At 43.4% G+C, this 16,440-nt stretch overlaps 1 protein-coding gene across 1 annotated transcript; it reads left to right on the forward strand.

Annotated features, from left to right (window-relative positions):
• The first annotated feature begins 6,931 nt into the window (after positions 1–6,931).
• On the forward strand, positions 6,932–9,807 carry LOC147320764 (uncharacterized). The gene is made up of 5 exons (XM_086307360.1): positions 6,932–7,199; positions 7,359–8,210; positions 8,463–8,624; positions 8,664–8,978; positions 9,018–9,807. Exons 1-5 carry the CDS (start codon positions 6,932–6,934, stop codon positions 9,683–9,685), a joined length of 2,265 nt encoding a protein of 754 aa, XP_086163486.1. The 3' UTR covers positions 9,686–9,807.
• Positions 9,808–16,440: the final 6,633 nt, after the last annotated feature.

The raw sequence follows: 16,440 nt of genomic DNA on the forward strand, positions 1-16,440 counted from the left end.
TCACCTGGCTGAGCAGGTGGCCCATGTGTTGAAGGCCAGAGTGCACGCTGCGAGGGTCTGCGTGTGACCCAGACAGTTTGCTGTGTGTCATTCCTCCTCACTTTTCCCCTGCCCTCCTATCCAATGAAGGGGAAAGCCCTAATTTTCTGAAAACTATTCCTATTCATCATCTCCCATGTCTTGTCTCTCTTCAAAAAGCACTAAGGTTCTCTGAGCAGAGAATTTCACCATATTGATCGAGAAGGAGCGAGAAAGGCAAAGCTATTTATTTGTTGTGTTCCACCCCTGATTTTCAACTAGGCTAAAGTATGAGAAAATACAGAGTAGTTCCTGAAAGTCAGTGGTTATAATGTGAAGGAATGAGGGAACAGCCAGGTGTAGGTGCTTGAAGTGTAATGATGTCTGAACCTTGTGTGGGAAAAAACAGGCGCAAAAAGACAAAACACACTCCGGCTGACACATATATACAGGAGCACAGAAGCACACTGACAGCAGGCTACATTGGAGGAGGATGGAGGTGAGGGACATAGCATGTTCACACTTTTATGACACACAGGACACAAACAACAAATGTGTAAATGTGTGTTTCTTATGTTCTTCAAAGAAAATGGGCCATAGGCAAGACGGCTTCAGTTGAAATAATAATAAATCCCAGAAGTTTTCCTTTTGGTAAACACTGAAAACCCAAATGCCACACGAGGGCTAAAATAGTCAGTTCATAGTCAACTTGAGTTGATGAGTTGATAACCTTAAAGACCAGTGGTTCAATCCCTGCCTCAGTTTGCACACCAGAGTATCTTTGGGCAAGATACTAAATCCCAAGTTGCTTTCTGATAGAGTGTGTGTCTGTTAGGAGAAAAAAGTGCTTGTATGAATGGGTGAATGAGGCATGTTGTATAAAGTATTTTGAGTGCTTAAGTAGATTTTAAAAGCACTATAGAAGAACCAGTCCATTTATCATTTACCAATGACTACAAAGTGCCCAGGTCCTATGGCTGCAAAACATGCCTAAATCACTATTTATGGAGTGGCTGTAGCTCAGGGGGTAAAGTAGGGGTAAAGTCAACAAATCGGAAGGCTGGTGGTCCGATCACTGGCTGCTCCAGTCTGTGTGCCAAATATCCTCAGGCAACTGAACCCTCTCCAATGCATTCACTGGCATATGAATTAAATAGTGTGTTAGCTAGAAGAGTGCTCGGGTGAATATGGTAAAAAAAAAGTCACGTGAATGCTTGAGTAGAGGATTAAAGTGCCATATAAGAACTATTCCATGTTGACATTTGCTATGGGGGGTTTGTCTGGGTTTCTCCAAATTCAGCACTGTGAATTATGGCCAAATATCTCCACTCTGGTCTCACCTGTGCAAAGAAATTTGTTCCAGAAGTCTTGTAGTTTGTCCAGTTGGAACTTTCCAAACTTAAGCTATGCTGTCTGTCTGTGTTTTTAGAGAAACAAGGATTTCTTTTGACAACTCTTCCAACAAAGGCGTACTTGTTCCGTTTTTTTTCTAAACGTACTGTCATGAACTTTAACATTTAACATGCTAACTGATGCCTGTAGACTCTGAGACATATCTTTTGGGTATTTCACAGTTTCTCTGAGCATTGCACAGTCTGACCTTTCAGTGGATTTGCAGGAAGACCATTCTGGGAAGATTGCCTTGACTGTTTTCCATTTGTGAATAAGCTTTCTCACTGCAGAATGATGGACTTCAAATAGTTTGGAAATGTCCTTACAACTTTTACAGATTAATGAGCAATAATAATTGTTTCTCACTGATACTTGCTGCATTGTGTTAACACACACCAGAATGCTCAAAACGTCTTTACTAGATTGCAGACTGATGATCATTTAATCAAATGCATTTGATTAGCAGCACTTGGCACCTACTTATTTTCTTGATTCCTATGGAACCAGCACGAGTGTAGTTTTTCACAAACTGCCCGCATCCTGTATGTTTGAAACTTTCTTTTTCACGTGACTAAGGGTGTTTTCACACCTGCTGACTTTAGCGCATTTAAATCGAACTCTAGTTTGATTTCCTGTTTGGTGCGGTTGTTTATGCAGATGAGAACACAGCAAACCCACCCGGGTGCGGAACAAAACTCCAAAGCAGCTCGTCTGTGGTGTGAATGTGAACCAACCTCAATCCCACCCAAACACCAGGTATGCTTGTTAGTTCGAGCTAAAAAAAAAACAAAACACGTCCTGTAGCAATGTATGCTTTGTATTGTAGAGTGAACTAAGGTATTATAGATGTGCAAAGGTCTGTAAGAGCTAGCACCTAGATGTGAAATGAGCATAAATGCTTTCTCAAAAGACCAGATAACAGCACCCTCTACCTGTATTTACTTTTCTTACTTGCACCCCAGACACATTTGGTCAGGCTGCACACTGACTAGTCATATGTAGTTTGTAGTGATGTGTCTTGATTCGATTAGACCTCACTTGTTTTCTTTGGTGAAAACAAACCAAAACACAGGGAAAAGCTACAAGTTATCAAACTTATCGACTGATTTGGATCAGAGTAAATGCACTATAGGTGTGAAAACGCACTAAGACTATCTGCAGATATGCTAACCTCCTTATTTGAATCTTTGGCCATGGTTAATAAGAGCAGCAACCTCTATAACAGCATATACATGACAGAAAATAAGAAAAAGCATGATAGGTCCAGTTTAACTTAGCTGTGATGTTTTATCTGTAATGAATTTAAACTGAGTGCACAAATACTTTGTCTTTGTGATTTATAAATAAAATTGAAAGTAAAAAAATAGGTTACTGGCACCAGGGATTTGCAATGTTACATGTTTTATATCCAAAAGTTAGATGTACAGTATTATTTTCTGTGTTTTATTTAGGTGGGTGGTGTGGTGATGTGTGGGTGTTCATGTGCTAATGGGGTTTTGCCAGTAGGGGGCGCTGTATTTGAGAGGGCTCATCAATGCCTCTATAAAAGAAGACTGATTTGTGAATGAGAAAATAAAAATGTTTGGAGCAGACGCTCGCGAAACACAAGTGGATGCTGTGTAATTATTCAAAGCTATACGAAGACAACACAGGTGGTGGTAGCAGGGAGTTATACAGACTATCATGAAGAAGTAGGACGCACAAATAATGTAGGTTAGCATTTATGAGGCAGCAGGACTATCTGTCTCGAACAACTCACCAGAGACAATGTCTGCATTTGTGTGTATTTCTTTTTGTGTGTGTGCATAACCTAAAGAGTAGTCCCTCTGAGGCATATATGTGGATGTATGTGTGTGGCCCTGCTACCCAGAAGAGAAAACACAAGCCAAAGTTTGCCAGCCTGTGCAGTAAGTTAGTTGTCATCAGTAAATAGCTGCCTGTGTGGTACTGGGCCAGTGGGCAGGCAAAAATAATGAGGACTGAAGATGGAGCCAGATGGAGCTTCACTTCACACAGCATGATTCTGGTCGACTTTCTAATAGACAGCTTTTTGTAATGTGAAAGAAAAAAACTGAGGGCTTTGGGTCAGTTTTCCCTCAGTTGTCCCTTATGCCCAAAATAGGGGACTTTCATTAGTGCTAAAAATGCTGATCTGGAACAACAGAATATGTTTGCAAAGGGATGGTTTAGCAGCCAGCACAAAGGGACAGCTTTGCACCTGGTCATTTTGGCAGTTTTATCACTCTTGACAGAAAAAAAGTTTAAAAAAAAAAAAAAAAGAATAACAAAGGGCTGTCGATTCAAATACCTGTCTGACCTTGACTCTATTTTAGCTCTTATCTAATATGAACTAAAAAAAAAACCAAAAACATTCTAATACCCTTGAAAGATGTTATGTAACTGATTGTGACCCGGCTGTATTTTTTTGTTTTTGAGAAAACTTGGTCCTATGTGAGCATCTTCACGTGCATGTGGGCATGTGTGGATGTGCGCCTTTGTTTTTGTGTCTGCAGCACTGACATGTGTGCTTGCAGAACAAATGGTTTAGTGGAGTGTGCAAGCATGGCCAGCTGTATTTGTCTGCTGTAAACCCTCCAATCTGGTATCACCAGAGCACATTGTCTGAGTCACCCAAGTGTGTGTATGTGTGCTTGTGTGTGCTCGTTTGTGTGACTTAAGCCTGAACTCACTGTGAATTGCAGGACATAGTATGAAAAGCAAGCTCTCTGTAAAATGTGAGCTAAAGCCACACCACAGTCGCATAGCATGAAGCGATTGTGGAGAATGCGGCTGTTGGATGCTGTAATACGTTGCCTGCTGTGAGGCCAAACATTACATCAGACTGAAGAGCTTAAAAACAAAGAGTGTTAGCGAGAAAAACTATTTTTACTCTGAAAAGAATCATTCGAAAGAGAAGAGATTGTGTTAAAAGACGGTATTTGGTTGGTTTGAATTTTAGGGTGGGGAAAATATGGCTGATAACCCTTAGTACTCAATGTAAACAATACAAAATAAATTACCGTTAGTCCATGACATGATACAAGGCAACAACTGGTATCAAAAAATCATAAAATTAAACATACCTTCTTTTAAAAAAAATTAAATCAGTGACAAATACACAGACCTCAGCGTCGTACTCAGCATCTGTTCATAACCATGAAGGTAATAAATCAGGGGAGGTTTCAGAGGATGGGAGAAAAAGTAGAGCACAAATCACAGAAAGTGGCTTTCTCTTGTCGTCATTATGGACCCATGTTTCCTAAAAGCTCCTTGTGTTCCCTTACTTCACAATACTGGTAGACTGATTATATGAGCCTCAATTTTAATCTAAAACATCCATGGGAAAGTCATACTATTAGCAGCTGGAAATTGTACTTTGAATAAAACCTCAAACATGAAAGGTTTTTTTTCTTTTAGGAAAAGGTTTCTTGATTTCTTTTCGTCAAATCTTGAACAGAAGTGCAAAAGAAGAGAAGCTCCAACTGTGGGTTGATAATTCAAAATGAAGACATGTTGCAAAATAAGAGTTGGCTGTCTAACCTTTCAAATCGAATCATTTCATATCGAATACAATGTGTGTGCAAAAGTCTTGAGCCACTCTTCATTTCTTTATACCAGCAAAATCCGACCATAGGGCATGTTTTTAAATGATCCATTCTTTACAAAATTCTGTCACAGATACAAATTTTGGTGTCTGTTATATATGATGTGACATGTGAAACATACCCAGATGGAGAATGTAACATTGAATTTGCAAGGGGATAATGATGAATATCAAAATATAAAAAATTGTGAGTTTTAGTTTTAAAAAATATTGATGTTAATTGATGGTGTATGTGTGATCATGTTTGTGGAAAGGTTTGTCTAGATAAACTCAGCTTTAACAAAATTTCCAAAACCACTGACTGAAATGTAGTCCCAAATCATGACAGAGCCTCCATCGTGTTTCACAGTTGGCTGCAGACACTCACTGTTGTACCTCTCTGCTGATGTCCTCTTAGCCATCCTTCCACTGAGACCCTTTCTGGTGAGACTTCAGTGAATGCTAAATGGATCAACTTTAGGGCCAGCTGCAGGCCTCTGTCAGATCTTTGCTTGGTTATTTCCTCTTTCTTAACGATATGACTTTCAGATACTGTTCATCTGCTGTAGGCAGTTTTTTAGTCCTGCCACTTCTTTTTTGCAGGGCACCATCCCAAGCTATACCATGTTTTCAAGTCAAGTGCTAAAATACTATTAGCATTAGTTTTGTTATTTGTCGTAGAATTTTTTTTAAACTATATTAAATACTAAATTATATGCTTTTGCCACAGCAAACAAGCAAAAAGGTGCCTGAAGAAACAATTTAAAATGGGTTCTTTGCCAAGTTAACAAACACATGAAAAAGCTTGAATAATTCATGACAGTGAATTTTATTCTACTGAAAAGGTACATGTGCTGAACTGAAATGAGAGAAAAAGCAGCCAATATCCAAAGAAAAACTTTGAAAGAGCTTCAGAACACCTGAAAAATGTTTGCTCAAAAGGACTTCAAAAATGTACAAGTTTGGCTCCTCTGAAGCAAAATATAAAAAATGAGGGGTGTCTCAAGACTTTTAACTCCATAAAATGACACACAAAGATTTAAAATGTTTAGACATGGCATGTGCCTGAAGTAGCATGCTATTTATACGCAATCACATTGGTACCTAGCAACTTGAGACTAGTTTATAATGACTTTGTCCCAGCAGAACAAAGAAAAAGTCTCACAAAGTAACAGGGAGGGGAGGAGGTGATTAACTTGACAAGGATGGGGGAAGTGATGGATCTCAGAAAGCTGCTCTATGGAAGAAAATATGGGGGGAATCCACAAGGAGGGATGAAGAAGGACTGACATGGTGACATGGATGGGTGTTGCACCCTCCTCCATTTCTATTGGTCTCAGAGTGATGAAAGTGTCAACAGCGAAGAAAGTTATCTAAGAGGCACAGGGGGAGGCAGAAAAACTGTCATGGTCCTGGGTCGTTGACCCAGCGTTTTGTGTTTTGTGATTATTTCCCTCTGTTCTAGTTATTCTGTGTCCTCCCCCCTTGTGTCCGGTTCGGGTTCTAGATTTCCTGTTTTGTTCTGAAAGTCTGTGTCTGTTGTCATTGTGTTCAGCTTGTGTCCTCCAGTCATCATGTGTATTCAGATCAGCTGTTCTTTCCTCCTGTGTGCGATTACCCGATTACCTTGTGTGTGTGTGTGTGTATATATAGTGGGTGTCGGTCTGTGTTCGTTGTCGGCTCGTCTGTGTTTCTTGGTATCCTGGTCCTTGGTCTGCGTCTCTCTGCTCCGCTCTCCGTTTTGTAAGATTTCAGGTTTGCTCTTTAGTTTCTCCCAGTTTAGGTTTGTCATTACTCATGCTTCATTGCCTGTTTTTGCCACTGCCACCGTGTAAATAAACTTCACTCGTATCATCAGTTTGCTGCATTTTGGGTCCTCCTTTTCCTCCACTCCACACGGCTCACTCCGCCAGCCGTGACAGTACGAGCCGACCAAACATGGACCCAGCGGCATCCGCACCTCCCGAGGAGCTTCGGGAGGAACTAATTGACTCTGTTTCCAGGTTGGTTAACCTATGGCTCGAGCATGAGGGGGAAGAGTGTCTCCGCGCTGTAGAAGCCAGGCTACAGCAGCTCATCTCTGCTCACTCCTGGCTGCTGGACTCTCTTCACCCGCTCGCACAGGACTTCATACTCAACGAACTGCACCTTGACCCACCAGCCGCTACCGCTTCCCAACTCAGCCCGGCGGCGAAGATTTTGCCCGGCCCGCCGGAGGTTTTGCCCGGCCCGCCGGAGGTTTTGCCCGGGAGGAAGCGACGATCGCGCCGTCGGCGCATCACCCCACAGCCGAAGACTAGGACTTTGGAACTGCCAGCTGTGGTGAGTGAAAAGGACCCTTTTTCTGTTTTGGACTGTGTGTCAGTTTATTCCGGGGCTGTGTTTTTTGAGTCGGCTGCCCTGCCGGTAGCTCAGTTAGCTGCCCAGCAGCCACTAGCTCAGTTAGCCACTCAACCGTCACCCCCATTACAGTCACAGCCAGACCTATTAGACACTTGGTTACAATCCATAGCTCAGTCAATAGCTCAGTTGACAAGAGACTCATCCGCCTTATTATCACCTATTCAGCCATCGTTGTCACCAACTCCTCCTGCACAACAAGTTAAGTCCATCCAACCCGGAAAGAACTATTTTTCACCTGTTCATGTCAAGCAGAGAGACACACCACATAATATTGTAATCAGTCCTCAAAAGCTGGCCAGCCCAGAGACTGTGACACACTCCAGGGCCTCCCCAGAGGCTGGGTCCCAGCCCCCGGCCGACTCTGGACCCCTGGAGATTAAGAAGCCAGCTGAGGACTGTATCCGGCTGTCGCTGCCCGAGCTGGGTCAATGCTCTGTGCAGCTGCAGTCTGCCTTGTGTTTGCCAGAGGCCCGTGTGCCTGCTGGTTCTGACCCGTACCTGCCAGAGGCCCGTGTGCCTGCTAGTTCTGACCCGTGCCTGCCAGAGGCCCGTGCGCCTACTGGTTCTGAACTGTGCCTGCCAGAGGCCCGTGCGCCTGCTGGTTCTGAACTGTGCCTGCCAGAGGCCCGTGCGCCTACTGGTTCTGACCTGTGTGTTCCAGGGGCCCCGGTGCCCACTGGTCCAGAGACTGTTTTCGCTGGGGGGCCCGAGGAGCCCGTCCAGCCTCCTGCTTCGCCTGCTGGGGGGCCCGAGGAGCCCGTCCAGCCTCCTGCTTCGCCTGCTGGGGGGCCCGAGGAGCCCATCCAGCCTCCTGCCTCGTCAGCTGGGGGGCCCGAGGAGCCCGCCCAGCTTCCTGTCTCGCCAGCTGGATGGCCCGAGGAGCCCGTCCAGCCTCAAGACTCGTCAGCTGGGGGGCCCGAGGAGCCCGTCCAGCCTCAAGACTCGTCAGCTGGGGGGCCCGAGGAGCCCGTCCAGCCTCAAGACTCGTCAGCTGGAGGTTCAGGAGAACCTAGCCAGCCTCCTGCCTCGTCAGCTGGAGGGCCCGAGGAGCCCGTCCAGCTGCCAACTGCAGCCTCATCATCCTCGCCAGCTGCAGCTTCATCCACGCCACGGGCAGCAGCAGCTTCTTCCACGCCTGCAGCGCTACAGTCTCCGGCTTCCACGCCGTCGCCTGCTGCAGCCTCATCATCCTCGCCAGCTGCAGCCTCCGAGCCTTCATCCTCGCCCGGTGCAGCATCGTCATCTGCCTCGCCTGGCCCGGCTGCAGCATCGTCATCTGCCTCGCCTGGTCCGGCCTCTGCTTCAGCCTCGTCTGGTCCGGCCTCTGCTTCAGCCTCGTCTGGTCCGGCCTCTGCTTCAGCTTCAGCCTCGCCTGGTCCGGCCTCCGCTTCAGCTTCAGCCGCGCCTGGTCCGGCCTCTGCTTCAGCCTCGTCTGGTCCGGCCTCTGCTTCAGCCTCGTCTGGTCCGGCCTCCGCTTCAGCTTCAGCCGCGCCTGGTCCGGCCTCTGCTTCAGCCTCGTCTGGTCCGGCCTCTGCTTCAGCCTCGTCTGGTCCGGCCTCCGCTTCAGCTTCAGCCGCGCCTGGTCCGGCCTCCGCTTCAGCTTCAGCCGCGCCTGGACCAGCCGCTGCTTCGGTCTCGTCTGGTGCTGTGACGGCCACGCCACCTTCGGGTCCCGAACTGCCGCCTCGACATCGGCGGTCATCTACCAGGCCGCTGGTGGAGCGTCATCGTCAATATGGACGACCTCCTAGACGCCGCCGCTGCCTTCCGCGCGGTCGGCCTCCAGACTTGTGTCATCGTCGCCATTGCTGTCCGCACGGTCGGCCGCCTGAACGGTTTCCTCGTCGCCGCCGTTGCTGTCCGCACGGTCGGCCGCCTGAACGGTTTCCCCGTCGCCGCCGCTGCCGTGTGCACGGTCGGCCCCCTGAACTGCCTCCACTCCGCCACCGCTGCCTTCCGCTCGGTCGGCTTATGGATCTACGTCGCCGACGTGGCCGGCCTCAGAAGATGAACTGTCCTGGACTTCTGAGTTGTCAGCCTCCGGGCCGGCCTCCTGAACTGTGTTTTGTTCTCGTGCTCCAGCATGTGTGTTTTTGTTTTGGACAATTCTCTCGGTTCGCTGGAGCTTGTGTTGGTCCCTCCGTCCTGGGCCCCCGCCGCCCGCCCTGGGTTGGTCGTCTGTTTTTGTTTTGGGCTGTCTGGAGCCAGCCCTTGGAGGGGGGGTACTGTCATGGTCCTGGGTCGTTGACCCAGCGTTTTGTGTTTTGTGATTATTTCCCTCTGTTCTAGTTATTCTGTGTCCTCCCCCCTTGTGTCCGGTTCGGGTTCTAGATTTCCTGTTTTGTTCTGAAAGTCTGTGTCTGTTGTCATTGTGTTCAGCTTGTGTCCTCCAGTCATCATGTGTATTCAGATCAGCTGTTCTTTCCTCCTGTGTGCGATTACCCGATTACCTTGTGTGTGTGTGTGTGTATATATAGTGGGTGTCGGTCTGTGTTCGTTGTCGGCTCGTCTGTGTTTCTTGGTATCCTGGTCCTTGGTCTGCGTCTCTCTGCTCCGCTCTCCGTTTTGTAAGATTTCAGGTTTGCTCTTTAGTTTCTCCCAGTTTAGGTTTGTCATTACTCATGCTTCATTGCCTGTTTTTGCCACTGCCACCGTGTAAATAAACTTCACTCGTATCATCAGTTTGCTGCATTTTGGGTCCTCCTTTTCCTCCACTCCACACGGCTCACTCCGCCAGCCGTGACAAAAACAGTGGGAGAAGAAGAAGACATAAGTGACTGAAAGAGAAGGAAAAACCATGAGAATGAGGTGCAAGTGTGAAGGTGGGAGGAAAAAGAGGAGCAGCAGGAGGTATAAACACTTCGAATGTGAATCATAGGCATCTGGCAGAAAAGGAGAGGGAGGTGGAGACTGAGACGTGAGACATAAGGAGATGTGACAGAGTTGGAGAGTGGATGAGTAAGACAAAAGTAGACAGAATGATGGAGAAACTGAGAAGCAGAGACACTTTGATGGAGAGAGCAAAAAGCCACAATTGAGTGGGGATGATGGGGAAGGACCGAGAAGTAAATAGAGTGTAATACATGCAAATAAGTATGTTTATCCTTATGTCTTCCTTCATGGCTTTTTCATGCATTCGGTTAGCGCTTCTAAGTGAAGTAGGCTTCCCCTGCTTGTGTGGGAGCGAGCGTGCGTATGTGTTCGTGTGTGTGTGAGAGACAGAAAGCGAGCAAGAGGAGGGGGAGGGAGAAAAAGAGTGAAAACTGACAAATCTTGTCAACTCGCTGTCCTCCCACATAATTTCCTGACAGCTTCTCTGTCCAGTGGAGGAAAAAAAAGGGAAAAAATTCATTTCTATTCCCCTCCTCAGATATTCAAGGGCTGGAAGCAGTTTTTAGAAAGAAACAGTGACAATCAACACTGGGTGCCTTTTTTTTGGAGGGGGAGTTTTTACGAGCACTTTACAGCTTCCATTTGTTTCTGATGATATACAAGAAAGTTATGGAGCAATTCCTGCTATTTTTGGAAAAAATCTTTCTCTGTGATTAAGTCAGTCTTTTGCTCACAGTACAGGAAGAATGTAATTGTGCATGACTCACATTTAAATTCATACAGAAAGAGCACGGGGGAGCTTGAACTGTGAGGTTCCCCTTGAATGTGCTGTTGCTGGGAGCGTAACTGTTTGAATGAAGGTTGAACTCAAGTTCAGCTTCATTTAGAACTTAATGTTTTGTTAACATAATGACCATTAACTATTATGAGTTCATACAGATTTTAAGTACTAGTTTGGTCATGCATAATATTTGTCTTAATATTACAGGGCATATTTACCAAGAGAGAAACAAACCATTGCAATGGACTGTATGATGCAGTGTAATTTTCCATGGTTCCTGCTGATGTAATGTTTATTATTTGCAGAAAACAAGACAGAATAATCCTGTTTTACCAAAAGGTCAAACTAGACCGTCTTGTGACGAGATCACAGCACCTGATATGCCAGTGAGTTGTTGGACTACTCCCAGATTTGAGCTCAGCTTTCATTTGGATGTTAGCTGCACACCTGAATTTCTGTCACAGCATCTTGCACAGTTGTGCCACCAGCAGCTGACAAAATCTGTTCACAGTCATTTAAACACCTGCCAGACTCCTATAAACCACCTTTGTGGTACTTCACACGCCAGTAGACCAAATTTTGCTGTGACAAACACACACATGCAGACTCAAGACGATGAGCTGTCAAGGCTGGAAACAAGTTAACCCATTTTTGTGTCTGAATTGCTCTATCGAACCAACCACCCAGTTGGTTTTGACCCTGTGCTTTTCAGTGTGCAGATGTCAACTGACAAGATGGATAATTTGTCACTGTTCTGAAAATGCTTCGTTGGAGCATTTCCAGATGTCATCTCCCTTTTAGCTGTCTTCCAAGCCGTCATAAATCACTCTCACAACAACTAATCAGTTGGCTGTGTGACAAAATAATCCCAACTTACAATGCACTTACTAGCTGGGGAAATAATGAAAACACAAAATAAGACCAAAGGTTGAGATTAGTCACGTGCCGATACCAAGGTCAAGACTGAACTCTGTATGCTTAAGATTCAGTCATCACTTCCAGGGCTTTATGTGCTATATTTGGTTTATGTTCCACTAAAGGCAAAGTTCAAACTTGTTATGCTTTTATTTCCTCCTCAGCTCCTTGAAAACTTGGTCTTCAATGCAGGAAGCAGCAGCCTCACTCACATTCTTACATCACAGACAGAAAGAATTTTAATTTGGTTTTAATTTCTCTATCTGAGTCTTTCTCTGTCATCCTTACAATATATTTTACACCGAGTGTACATGTTGTAGTTTTGTATTTATAGTGTATTATGTTTTTATGTGATCGAATGTTGTAAAGTTTGTTTGTCCGGTGTGAATGTAAACGCAAAGAAAGCGAAAGGGATGGAAATTAGTAACAGCTATAATCTCAGTGTGCAGCATGTAAGTTTCATGCTCTGTATTGGAAATATGTTAAACCGCATTGTCCTGTTTAAATAAATTAATTTTAATTAAAAAAAGATATTCACTCAAAAGGAAAACGCATGCATATAAGTTATTTTATATAAATATTTTATACGTATTTATATGATTTATATGAATAGAATTACATTTCAGTCTATTTAAATATTGTTTCTATAATATTATTGCAATTCTTCTTATTGTTGTTCTTGTGTAATTTATATTTTACTCTTTTTGTCATTTATGAACAAACACTAACGGCTGGGAGAAACAGTTGATGAGCCAAGTGTGAATCTTGTGAGTGTTGCATAACTACCACCACGTTTCACACCTACACACCAACAAACAAAACAAACAAACAAACAAACAAACAAAAAAAACCAGTTATGGAGTAAAAGGATTGTGTTAAATAATAGAAACTATTTGTGTTAACCTAAATGAAATACTCTGCATATTTTAAAAATGCACAACATTAATTACTGGTGGGAAACTGATTGTAAACACTGGTTAAAATTAAATGTAATATGTGTGAGCTAATAGTTTCTTTATTTGTTTTTTACTTTGTTTTCACTCACTGATTAGTTTTCTCCTTGATTATCACTATAATCTATAATATTTGTTATATTAAAAAATAAATGCTCTGCTTTATGAGGTGTGAACTATGTGCATAGTTAGATTAAAGTGGATAAATACACTGTTCCCTTGACCTGGAAAAGTACACAAGACCCTAATATTCTTAGAGTTGATCACTTTTTAAGAATTACTTTCTTCTCTAAATGTCTCCACCAAAAGCAACTGAGTCTCAATTTAATTGCCTGAAAAATTATATAACCATAAAGTTTTGTGTGAACTGCAGCTTTTGGACAATGAGCCATACTTTTTTGCCTCTGTTAGTCACTACAATGAACATTTTCAGAGGATTAAAAGTTTTTGGACAATTAACAGATGAACAGTTTTGTGGCCAATTTAAGCCAATCTGGCATTAAGCACTGAATTTGTGTTTAAAATGTGGGTTTTATCTAACCAAGTCAAAACACTCTATAAGCAGCAGAAGTATCACTGTAAAGGTCTTGAGTCAAGAGACATTATAATGAATGGAAATGGGGTTGCCTGTAGCTCGGGAGGTAGAGCAGGTCATCTTCTAATCGGTGGTTCGATCCCTGCCTGCTCCTATTCTGCATGCCAAATATCCTTGGGCAAGATAATAACCCCAAGTAGCATCCATCGGAGTGTGAATGTTAGATAGAAAGCACCTACTTAGAAAAGCAGGTTGTGCAGTAGCAGGATGAACTGTGTAGCATGCAGGGCTACACTGTCTGTTAAGATACAGCCAAATGCTGCAAAACTGATCAGACAGCGCTTCACAGTGCAAAGGGATAATGATCCAAAGCAAACTGCAACAGTTCTCAAAGCAAAGAAATTGGATATTTTTCAATATCAGCCAAATTAGTTATCTGATCTCAACCCAACAGAGCATGCTCTTGACTTACTGAAGACAAACTGTGGGGAGACCGACAAACAAGCAACCACTGAAGGCCTGGAAGAGTCGTCAATGTGTTTCACACTTCAGGTAGTTATTAAATGCAAAATATTTTCATTAAAGTGTTAAAAAAATTCTTTATATTTAGATTTGTGAAAATTTAAAACAAATGGCTGTAAATCATAAATACTTTATGTAATAACACGGTTTAATCCTCTTGAGATAAAGCTAAAAATCTGCATTTCAGTCACAGCTGAATTTAAAATTGTGGTGGAGAGATTAAATATATACAAAAGCTCACTTTCCAAAAACCTGTGGACCTATCTGTGTTGTGTGCCCAATCAGCTTTGCTCTGCAACACATGAAAAGTTCTTTTTCTTTACAGATCTAATCCATATAGAGTAAATGCTGGAGCCAGTCATGATCTCACTGATTTCTTACATCCAGTAGTCTCTGAAGCCTTTTCTTTTGGCCTACAAGCTGCCCACTGGACAAAATTCGTATCTGTAATGATGATAAATACTGCGGAGACCCTCCCTGCGAAAGATTTGTCAATAAATACCATGGCAACATGTTGTCAGTTGAATTCCTGCCTCAAAGATTTACATTATAGCGCTGCATCAGCCCTGCTCTCTAAGGATATAGTGAATATTCTTGTGACTCGGAATCGATGACACCCAAATACACAGCATTCTTTGTTGTAACCAGCCACCTGCTATGCACAGACAGACAGACCGACACACACACACACACACACACACACACACACACACACACACACACACACACACACACACACACACACACAAGGCTTAGGCAGACTCATAAAAACACATTAAACCATGATGGATCAGGGAATCAGCAGCAGAAGTCAGATAAACACAGTGAGGTTATGAAAAGGAGAAGAAGAAAAGGACAAGAATGGCAAGAAGCTCTTGTGCTTCCCCTTTAATTTTCCCCCCCATGTGGCCTGTTTTCTTCCTCATCCTGACAGTTTTGCCAGCCATAATGTGAACAAAAGTGTGTGCATACACACCGACAAACACACACACAGCTCAAGGCACAAGCCACCTACACTTAAGTCATTGTTCTTTCTTCCTTGCTCTCTCTCTCTCTGTGCGGTTTTAATTTTCCAAATACTTAGGCTTTAATTAATAAGGAAAACAGAGAAGCCTTTAATTGAAAGCATTCCTGAGAATACCAGCTACTACTCCGGAGGACTGCCCCAATTTCTCCCTCTCAACAGCATAATGCCCAACCAAAGCCTCACGCTCGTGCCAGTGAATTCTTTCATCATGAATACTCACTCAGATCCTGAATCTGCGCAGGCACTGATATTAAAAATGTCACTCATGTTAGAGAGGGCTGTAGTTGTAGAAGCAGATTACCTCTCTCTAAACTGCTCTGACTTTACTCATCAAAAGATAATTATATAAAAGTCTTGCCAGTGGTCAGCCATACATTACAAACTACAAAATTTATGTCACGATTAAAATAAAATGCCTCAATCACTGATTTCCATGACACAATAAGTTGCTGAGAGAAGCTGTGTAAGCATTGTCAGAGGCAGTTTCTGAGGCAACTGATCAAAATGAAGCAGCACAGAGTTAAAACCTGCACTCCAGGCTAAGAGGATTACAGCTGAGCATCATCTGCTGTCCACGGCCAGACGAAAGTCATTTTTGACCTTAAGAAGGACAGTCTCAGTATTGTGTGCTCTGAGAGCTTGATTGGACCTATTGTGCATTAGCCTAATGCACTTTGAAATACTCACTGCTCACTACTGTTACAGTAACAGATGTGCCAAAGATCAGATCCTGCATTAGCTGGACTAAAAATCTTTGTTGTCATTGTGTTTGTTCCACTATAATGTAGTCATTTTCTCTGTAATATTGTTATGGAAGCAGTTCGACACTTGCCATCGTGATTAAGGAGATTGAAACTGGTGTCTGCCTGGGGTCTGCTGACTAATGTTCATTATCTTGTTTTTTGGAGGAGGATGTAGTCACGTTGGCCACTTAGTGCACGACAACTGGGCTTCTACAGTTACTCCACTCTCTGCTGTTCTCCTTGCTGTGAAGCTGCTGTGTGAATGAAGTCTGATTTAGGTGAACTTGGTTTTAAGAAGTTTTTATTTTCCCTTTTACCTGATAAGCACTTTGATGAATCTGCAATACTTACTCAAAACCAGTAGCCGATGGCTTACATGACTTTATCTGTGCAGAAATTAATATTATTGGATTTGTCAGTGTGTTACACATCACTCGTAACTTAAAGATGCATTGTGTTATTAAATCAGCCCCTGCAGAAAGTAATTTGTTATGCTATTACATTTTGCTTTGCTTTATAATATGACACAAGATGGATTGTCATAGTACTAAAGTCAATTTTTTTGGGTTACAAACGTTCTTCAGTTGCTAATGGGTAGAAAGAAAGAATTAAAAATTAAACATATAGTTTTCATCCTGAAAAGAACATTATGTATATTTTAAAAAAAATGAAAGACGTGTGACGATAAAGTGCAAATCTTATCTAGGAAAGTAACAACTGCATTATACTGTTAACA

Source organism: Aulonocara sp. 'chitande type north' Nkhata Bay, linkage group LG10, assembly GCF_057382095.1.
Source record: "Aulonocara sp. 'chitande type north' Nkhata Bay isolate Kocher_YH1m ecotype deep benthic linkage group LG10, A_spYH_male_GT1.1, whole genome shotgun sequence".
Taxonomy (NCBI): Eukaryota; Metazoa; Chordata; class Actinopteri; order Cichliformes; family Cichlidae; genus Aulonocara; species Aulonocara sp. 'chitande type north' Nkhata Bay.

Coding starts and splice junctions, on each gene's coding strand:
- LOC147320764 (XM_086307360.1), top strand. CDS start 6,932: ATGGACCCAGCGGCATCCGCACCTCCCGAGGAGCTTCGGGAGGAACTA. Junction 7,200..7,358: donor GGCGGCGAAGATTTTGCCCG/GCCCGCCGGAGG, acceptor ACTGTGTGTCAG/TTTATTCCGGGGCTGTGTTT. Junction 8,211..8,462: donor GGAGCCCATCCAGCCTCCTG/CCTCGTCAGCTG, acceptor TCCAGCTGCCAA/CTGCAGCCTCATCATCCTCG.